The sequence below is a fragment of the Babylonia areolata genome, chromosome 28 (assembly GCF_041734735.1).
Source record: "Babylonia areolata isolate BAREFJ2019XMU chromosome 28, ASM4173473v1, whole genome shotgun sequence".
Lineage (NCBI taxonomy): Eukaryota > Metazoa > Mollusca > Gastropoda > Neogastropoda > Buccinidae > Babylonia > Babylonia areolata.
The window spans coordinates 6226237-6236594 of NC_134903.1; the positions used below are offsets into that span (position 1 = coordinate 6226237).

Sequence of the window (10358 nt, forward strand, 5' to 3'; positions counted from 1 at the left end):
TCCCTTGCTCTTCCATCATTTAACACGCCCACCCCCCCCCCTTCCCCGCCAAATATCTCTGTCAGTTGGGTCATCCCCTCCCTTGCTCTTCCATCATTTAACACGCCCACCCCACCCACCCACCCACCCACCCCACTCCCCAGATATCTCTGTCAGTTGGGTCATCCCATCTCTTGCCCTTCCATCATTTAACACGCCCACCCCACCCACCCACCCACCCACCCCACTCCCCAGATATCTCTGTCAGTTGGGTCATCCCATCTCTTGCCCTTCCAGTTCCTTTAACCCCGTCCACCACCACCACCACCACCACCCCAATCTTTTGTCTGTTGCGTCGCACCCATATCTCCCTCATCACGCCACCCACCTAAGCACCATAACATTATGATATGACATCCCCCCCCCCCCTCCCCATCCACAAAATATCTCTGTGCTGTCCGTCAGTTGTGGCGGGGGGGGGGCCATCTTGCCCTTCATGTTGTCCATACCCCCTCCACCCCACCCCAACCCCCAGAAACCTCTCTCTCTCTCTCTCTCTCCCTCAGTTGTGGCCGGGTCCTCTTGCTCTTCAAGTAGCACATCCACCCCTAACTAACCCCCTTCCACCCCTACCTCCCACCGCCGAACCGTCTCTCCCGTATTAGTTGTGTCGTATTCAAAACTCCCCAGTTTAACATGCCTATATCCCCTATCCCCACCCCCACACACACCCAGAATCATCTCTCTCTGCTGCTGCTGCTGCTGTCGTGCCTCAGTTGTGGCGCGCCCTCTTGCCCTTCATGTAGCCCATCCAGCGCTGGGCCGTGGCCCTGAAGAGCGGCTCGTCCTCCTCGATCACCACCAGCTGCAGCAGCTGGTTGATGTGCGTCGTGTGGTAGTCCCAGCGCGCCCGGTTGGGCTCCAGCCCCGAGGACAGGTGCCGGAGGTCGTAGAAGGTGTCGCTGCCCGTGTCGAACATGAGCAGCATCGCCTTGAGGGACCTGATGCCCGCCCGGTATAGCTGCCCAGCCGCGGCCCCGGGCTCCCCCTGGGCCGTCTCCTTCAGGTCGTAGAGGCCCAGGAGGGCGTAGATGAAGCCGTTGAGGACGAAGCTGCTCGGGGTGGTCGGGTACTCCTCGTACCAGTCGTACTTGTCCAGGAACCTGTTTGTTGGTGTTAGTTGGGGAGACACCAAGCCGTGATTAGCATGATGATGGTGTACAGAGAGACTGATTGACAGACAGACAGACAGACAGCTAGATAGATAGATAGATACATACATACATACATACATACATATATATAATATGAAAAGACACGAAAGGACAGGCAACACACACACACACACACACACACACACACGCACACACACGCACACACACTTAACATAACACGTAACGACATTAAAAAAAAAAATCAACAAAAAAACAATACAGAAAATACACACACCCCCTCCACACACACACACACACACACACACACACACACACACACACACACAGCCATTCCCCCACACCCAACCCACCCCTCACACACAGAGACACACATAGAGTTACACACACACACCGAGTCACTCACTCACTCACAAACACACACACACACACACACACACACACACACACACACACACACACACACAACACAACACAACACAACCCTCCACATCCCCTCACCTCCCCCTCCACCCTTCCTCCCTCGGCACACACACAATATACACAACACACAACACCCACCTCCATGCAAACACACGTACGTACGTACACACATACAAACACACACAACACCCCCACCCACCCCCCAAGCACACACACACACACAACATCCCCCAAAACAAACACCACCCCATCCCACCCCCCCCAACAAACACATCCAAGTCCACCCCGACAACAACCAAAACCCCCACCCCAACAACACAAACCCCCCTCAACCAACTCCCCCCCCCCCTCATATCCTCCCCATCCTAACTCCTCCCCCCCCCCCCACACACACACACATACTTAGCCAGCACACCGCCCCGCCCCCCTCCGCCCCCCCCCCACACCCCCCCCACACACACACACACACACATACTTGGCCAGCACACCGCCCCGCCCCCCTCCGCCCCCCCCCCCCACACGCACTTGGCCAGCACCCCTCCCCCCACCATCCTCCCCCTCCCTCCAACCCTCCCCCCCCCCCCAGCTCCCCCACACACACAGAGGTACTTGGCCAGCACACCGCCCCCCGCACAACCCCCATCCACCCCATCCTCCACCCGCCCACCCAAACACACACACACACACACACACACACACACACACACACACAGACGTACTTGGCCAGGACACCGCCTTGCTCACTGCTGATCTCGAACAGCTTCATGGCGTTGACGGCCGAGGTGAGGTAGCGGGGGTCCGAGGTGACCAGGTAGGCTCGAACCAGCAGCGACATGGCCTGGCCCTGGGCCATGGCCGAGTACCAGCCCGGGGGCAGCTCCATCACGCCCTCTATCAGCTTCCTCCGGACCTGGGGGGGGGGGGGGGGGGCGGTGGGAAGGGGGTAGTGGAGAGGGTAGTGGGAGGTGGGGGGGGGGGTGGCATCATCACATCATCATCATCATCATCACATCGTCATCATCATCATAATCATCATCATCGTCATCACATCATTATCGTCATCGCATCATCATCATCATCATCGTTGTCATCATCATCACATCATCATCATCCTCATCACATCGTCATCATCATCACATCATCATCATCATATCATCATTATCGTCATCGCATCGTCATCATCATCACATCATCATCGTCATCGCGTCATCGTCATCATCATCACATCATTACCAAGGGTGGAGTGATGGCCTGGAGGTAACGCGTCCGCCTAGGAAGCGAGAGAATCTGAGCGCGCTGGTTCGAATCACGGCTCAGCCGCCGGTATTTTCTCCCCCCTCCACTAGACCTTGAGCTGTAGTCTGGACGCTAGTCATTCGGATGAGACGATAAACCGAGGTCCCGTGTGCAGCATGCACTTAGCGCACGTAAAAGAACCCACGGCAACAAAAAGGTTGTTCCTGGCAAAATTCTGTAGAAAAATCCACTTCGATAGGAAAAACAAATATACCTCTGCGCAGGAAAAAAAAAACACAAAAAAAAACACCAACAAACAAATGGGCGGCGCTGTAGTGTAGCGATGCGCTCTCCCTGGGGAGAGCAACTCGAATTTCACACAGAGAAATACAAATACAAATACAAATCATCATCATCACATCATCACATCATCATCGTCGCACCGTGTGGGTGTCTGTCGGGGAGGTGGACGGATTGTATTTGTGGTTGTTTTTGGTGGTGGTGGTGGTTGTGGTGGTGGTTTCGCTGTGTTGGTTGTCAAGAGCGCATTGTGAGCTGCTGTCCCATCTCAGATGGGCAGCAGTGCGCTATATAAGCCTTCGTTATTAGTAGTTGTAGTAGTAGTACTAGTAGTACCAGCAGTAGTATCATTATTATTATTATCATCATTATCGTTATCGTTGTTGTTGTTATTATCATTATCATTGCTGTCGTTATTATTATTATTATCATTATTATTCTTAGTAGTAGTAGTAGTAGTAGTATCATCATTATTAGTATTATCATCATCATCATTGTTAGTATTATCATAATTCTTCTTCTTGTTCATTTTTCAATATTTTCCTTAATTGTTACAATTATCATGATTATCGTCACCATTGCTGTTGTTATCACCCTCATCATCATCATCATCATCATCGTTATTACTGTCGTAATCATTATTATCATTCTCATCATATTTTTTTGTCTTGTTCACAAAACAGCTATGCACTGGGATGTAATGTTAGCCAATGGGCGTTTCGTCAGAGTCGGTTCAGTCAGCCTAAGACGTGACAGTGATCAGTACAGCTCTGCAGAAATATACATATAATATAGATAAAATAATAATAATAATAATGTAGATATAATCCTTTTTTTTATAATAATAGTAATAATAATGATTATATATATATATATATATATATATATATATATATTTTTTTTTTTATATATATATATACATATATATACATAATCATTATTATTAGATATATATATATAGAGAGAGAGAGAGAGAGAGAGAGAGATATGTGTGTGTGTGTGTGTGTGTGTGTGTGTGTGTGTGTGTGTGTGTGTGTGTGTGTATGTATGTATGTATGATGCTGGTTAACAAGTCTGTACAGTTTCAAAATGATGTTGCTGACAGCCCAGCTGACTGCACCAGTCCGTTTTTAGGGGTAAAAACGCTGTAAAGATTGATCCTGTAGAATAACACACACACACACACACACACACACACACAACGAGACACACACACACACACAAACACTACGAGACACACACACACACACACACACACAGACACACTACGAGACACACACACACACACACACACACACACTATGAGACACACACACACACACACACACTACAAGACACACACACACACAGAGACACACTACGACACACACACACACACACACACACACACACACACACACACAGAGGAAGGAAACCACCAAATCCCTCACCATAATTGGCCAGCCCCCGCGGTCGTCCTGGTGACGGACCAGCCAATCAGCGGCCGCGTAGAACTGGTCCATGTGGGCCGTGCGGGCCAAGGTCAGGTTGTCCAGCTGGCCTTGACCCCTGACGGCGATGTCCTTGATGCGTCCGAAGGTCAGCTTGGCCTTGTTGCGTTTCGACTTAGTGTACTTGAGACTCAGTCCTAGAGAGAGAGAGGGGACACTTTTCGTTTTTGTTTGTTTTGGGGTTTTTTTCTTCTCCTCCTTCTTCTTCGTTCGTGGGCTGCAACTCCCACGTTCACTAGTATGTTACAGAACACCACAACCACACCACGACCACAACATATCACACAAAAACACCACACCACAACGCAATAACACAAACACACCACATTAACACCAACACACCACAATAACACAAACACACCACAAACACACCACAATAACACAAACACATCAACACACCACAATAACACCACAATAACACAAACACATCAACACACCCCAATAACACAACCGCACCACACCCACAACACTTCATAACAACACAACCACACACCACACCACAACCACAAAACAACACAACCACACCACCCTACCCAAACCCCCCCCCCCACACACAAACCCCCACACCACCCCACCACCACCCCTAACCTTTCTGCAGGTCGATCTTGATGTCCCTGGCCAGGTGGACCCACTGGCCCCTCCGGTGGGCGCCCAGCCCGTAGTAGATGTTGGACCCGTCCATGTCGATGAGGGTGTTGGAGAGCACGTAGTGCAGGTTGAAGAGCTGGCCCGTGGGCGTCTCCACGCTCACCGTCAGGCTCCCGTTGGACACGAAGCGGACGTCCACCGTCATCACGAAGTCCTCTTTCTCGTCCGCCATCATCACCAGTCCGGGGTTGCGCAGAGAGTCTGAGGGGACATGACGGTTTTATCCAATCAATATCATTATCGTCGTCTTCATTACTGATATTATTTTCTTTATGATCATCATTGGTTGGTGAAGTCTGTCGACAATCAACCAATCAGGCGGAGATAACTCCACCACCACCCTGGACCACCCTCTCCCCCCCCCACCCCCCCACACACCCCCGCCCCCTACCCTCCCTTCGCACTACACCAGCCTGAGGTGGGCCCGGACACACACACACACACACACACACACACCTCCAACCCAACCCACGTCCACATGCCCCCCTACACCCACTCACCCACCCCACTCCGCACCCCCTCTCCCCCCCTCCCCACACACACAAACACAGACCTGAAGCAGAGAATTCCACCACTCTGGACCTCCTCCCTTCGCCCTGCACCAGCCTGAGATGAGCTTCTCTTTCTTACACACACTCTGTCACGCACACACACGAACCCCCTCCCCCCTCCCACAACCCCCCTCCGCCCCCCACCCCCCCCCACTCCCCTCCCCACACACACCTGAAGCAGAGAACTCCACCACCCTGGACCACCCTCTTCCCCCACCCACCCCGTACCCTCCCTTCGCTCTACACCAGCCTGAGGTGGGCCCGGACACACACACACACACACACACCTCCAACTCAACCCACGCCCACATGCCCCACGCCAACTCCCACTCACGCCCCCCCCCCCCCCCCCACACACACACCTCCAACTCAACCCACGCCCACATGCCCCACGCCCACTCCCACTCACGCCCCCCCCCCCCCCACACACACACCTCCAACTCAACCCACGCCCACATGCCCCACCCAACTCCCACTCACGCCCCCCCCCCCCCCCCCCCACACGTCCAACTCAACCCACGCCCACATGCCCCACCCCACTCCCACTCACGCCCCCCCCCCCCCCACACACACACACACACACACACCTCCAACTCAACCCACGCCCACATGCCCCACGCCCACTCCCACTCACGCCCCCCCCCCCCCCACACACACACACACCTCCAACTCAACCCACGCCCACATGCCCCACGCCCACTCCCACTCACGCCCCCCCCCCCCCCACACACACACACACCTCCAACTCAACCCACGCCCACATGCCCCACGCCCACTCACGCCCCCCCCCCCCCACACACACACACCTCCAACTCAACCCACGCCCACATGCCCCACCCAACTCCCACTCACGCCCCCCCCCCCCCCACACACACACACCTCCAACTCAACCCACGCCCACATGCCCCACCCAACTCCCACTCACGCCCCCCCCCCCTCCCCCCCACACACACACACAAACACACCCGAGGCAGAGAACTCCACCACCTTGGACCCCCTCCTTCGCCCTGCACCAGCCTCCAACTCAACCCACGCCCACATGCCCCCCCACTCCCCTCCCCCCCCCCCCCCCACACACACACACACAAACCACACCCGAGGCAGAGAACTCCACCACCTTGGACCCCCTCCCTTCGCCCTGCACCAGCCTCCAACTCAACCCACGCCCACATGCCCCCCCACTCCCCTCCCCCCCCCCCCCCCACACACACACACACAAACACACCCGAGGCAGAGAACTCCACCACCTTGGACCCCCGACCTTCGCCCTGCACCAGCCTCCAACTCAACCCACGCCCACATGCCCCCCCACTCCCCTCCCCCCCCCCACACACACACACACAAACACACCCGAGGCAGAGAACTCCACCACCTTGGACCCCCGACCTTCGCCCTGCACCAGCCTGAGATGAGCTTCTCTTTCTCACACACACACTCTCTCACACACACACGAACCCCCCTTCCCCCCCCCCCCCGCCCACAACCCCCCTAATTCCCCCCCCCCCCCACACACACCTGAAGCAGAGACCTCCACCACCCTGGACCCCCTCCCCTAGTCCTGCACCAGCCTGAGATGAGCTTATCTTTCTTACACATACTCTCTCTCTCACACACACGAACCCCCCCCTACCCCCCCCCCCCCCCACACACACACACACAACCCCCCTAACCCCCCCCACCCCCCCACACACACCTGAAGCAGAGAACTCCACCACCCTGGACCCCCTCCCCTCGTCCTGCACCAGCCGCAGGTGGGCCCTGTTGTCGGGCCGTGCCCAGTCCGCAGCCTCCTCCTCCTCGCCGTCCTCCATCACCAGCACCTCCGGGGCGCCCTCCACCAGGTGCTTGGAGTAGTGGCTCAGCCCGAACTGGGCGATCTGGATCGGGTAGAAGTGGCCGTCCGCCGTCCACTGGGTGGAGAACGGCACGCCTGTGTGTGTGTGTGAAACCAGAATCAGAATCAGTGTGTGAAACCAGAATCAGAATCAGTGCGTGAAACCAGAATCAGAACCAGTGTGTGAAACCAGAATCAGAATCAGAATCAATGTCAACTGAACCTTAGCAAGCTATGCATGCGTTTGAATGACTGATGCAAAAGCGCTTTGATTTGTCTCTGCACAAGATTCAGCGCTATATAGATATAATAATTATTATTATTATTATTGTTATAAGACACGCATGCAAAGTCACATGAAACCACACACAAAAAGCAAAACAAAATAACAGATGAATATCGAACAAGAGGTTGAATCACTCCTGCACGCAATGGCGTTTTTTGGCAGCAATTACTGACGAATTTCCCAAACAGTCCCACAAGTTTGTCTTCCAGTATTAAGTGACTGGGTTCAATAATATTTGGAAGGTATTTTTGAATATCTTTTGTATGAATTCCGTTCCAATTTCTTTGTATGATTCGCAGTCATCTTAGAAATGACATTCATCCTCGACTGTTTGACACTGTAAACATAGCCTCCTTTCTTTTGGGATGTTGAAATATCTGCCTTTTTCTATTGCTAAATCATGACAGGATATTCTTAATTAGCACAATGATTATTTTTTTTTTTAATTAAAATGAAGATATCCTTCAAGCAAATCAGGTTCTACACACACACACACACACTTTGAAAAAGAAAAAAAACAACACACACACACTTTGAAAAAAACAAAACAACACACACACACACACACACACACACACACACACACACAAACTGCACACACACACTTTGAAAAAACAAAACCATACACACACACACACAAACTGCACACACACACTCGCTTTGAAAAAACAAAACAACACACACACACACACACACACACACACACACACACACACACACACACACACACACACACACTGACCCTCAATGGCGCTGACACACTTGACCCTGTCCCGCTCCTCCACGTGGTAGAACTCAAAGGACATGAAAACCCCGCTGGGGGAGTAGTTCTGACGTGGGGGGTGCACCTTGGAGTTGGCGTGCTGGAACTCCAGACGTTCGTACTTGTCGCTGGTCTCCACCTTGCCAAACACCTGGTCGGGGAGAAATCATCCGTCGGCTTTTTTTTTTTTTTTTTTTTTTTTTAATATTGTGGTTCTTGTTGGGTTTTTTTTCTGTTTCTTTTCAGTCACAAAGAATAGTATAACTATCTTTTCAGATTATTATTATTATTATTATTATTATTATTATCAGGTATACTTATCGCTGGTCTCCACCTTGCAAAACACCTGGTCGGGGAGAAATTATCCGTCGGCTTTTTTTTTTTTTTTTTTTTTTTAATATTGTGGTTCTTGTTGGGGGGTTTTTCTGTTTCTTTTCAGTCACAAAGAATAGTATAACTATCTTTTCAGATTATTATTATTATTATTATTATTATTATTATTATTATTATCAGGTATACTTATCGCTGGTCTCCACCTTGCCAAACACCTGGTCGGGGAGAAATTATCCGTCGGCTTTTTTTTTTTTTTTTTTTTTTTTTTTTTTAAATACTGTGGTTCTTGTTGGGTTTTTTTTCTGTTTCTTTTCAGTCACAAAGAATAGTATAACTATCTTTTCAGATTATTATTATTATTATTATTATTATTATTATTATTATCAGGTATACTTATCGCTGGTCTCCACCTTGCCAAACACCTGGTCGGGGAGAAATCATCCGTCGGCTTTTTTTATTTATTTATTTTTTAATATTGTGGTTCTTCTTGTTGTTGTTTTTTTCTGTTTCTTTTCAGTCACAATGAATAGTATAACTATCTTTTCAGATTATTATTATTATTATTATTATCAGGTATACTTATCGCTGGTCTCCACCTTGCCAAACACCTGGTCGGGGAGAAATCATCCGTCGGCTTTTTTTTTTTTTTTTTAATACTGTGGTTCTTGTTGGGGTTTTTTTCTGTTTCTTTTCAGTCACAATGAATAGTATAACTATCTTTTCAGATTATTATTATTATTATTATTATCAGGTATACTTATCGCTGGTCTGCAGCTTGCCAAACACCTGGCGGCCAGAAATCGTCCGTCGGCTTTTGCGATATTGCGTTGGTTGGTTGGTTGGTTGGTGTGTGTGTGTGTGTGTGTGTGTGTGTGTGTGTGTGTGTGTGTGTGTGTGTGTGTGTGTGTGTGTGAGTGTGTTTCTTTTCAGTCAAAAATAATAGAATAGTAGTAGTAGTAGTAGTAGTAGTAGTAGTAGCAGTAGGTATACTTATCGCTGGTCTCCACCTTGCCAAGCACATGGCGGCCAGAAATTGTCCGTGGGTTTCTGGGATACTGCGGTTGTTGTTTGGTTTTTGTTTGTTTGTTTGTTTCTGTTTCTTTTCAGTAACAAAGAATGTCGTCGTCGTCGTCGTCCTCCTCCTCATCATCATCATCATCAGGAGAATGGCATATTATTATCATTATTATTGTTATTATTATTATAATCATCATCATCATTATAATAATAATAATAATAAACACACACACATTATTATTATTATTAGGCATACTTGTCGCTGGTCACTGTATAGATATCCGCGTATGAATACGAGTATGTATTCCTTATTATCATTATTATCA

At 50.3% G+C, this 10358-nt stretch overlaps 1 protein-coding gene across 1 annotated transcript in view; it reads right to left on the reverse strand.

Annotated features, from left to right (window-relative positions):
• Positions 1-732: 732 nt before the first annotated feature.
• Positions 733-10358, reverse strand: part of LOC143302047 (D-glucuronyl C5-epimerase-like) — a 12890-nt gene continuing 3264 nt past the window's right edge. Inside the window, exons 2-7 of the mRNA XM_076616537.1 lie at positions 8662-8833; positions 7493-7729; positions 5189-5449; positions 4541-4737; positions 2294-2484; positions 733-1142 (exon numbers count right to left, since the gene is read on the reverse strand). Of these exons, the coding sequence (XP_076472652.1) occupies positions 752-1142; positions 2294-2484; positions 4541-4737; positions 5189-5449; positions 7493-7729; positions 8662-8725 (1341 nt within the window). The 5' untranslated portion in view covers positions 8726-8833 and the 3' untranslated portion in view covers positions 733-751. The remainder of the gene's footprint in view (positions 1143-2293; positions 2485-4540; positions 4738-5188; positions 5450-7492; positions 7730-8661; positions 8834-10358) is intronic.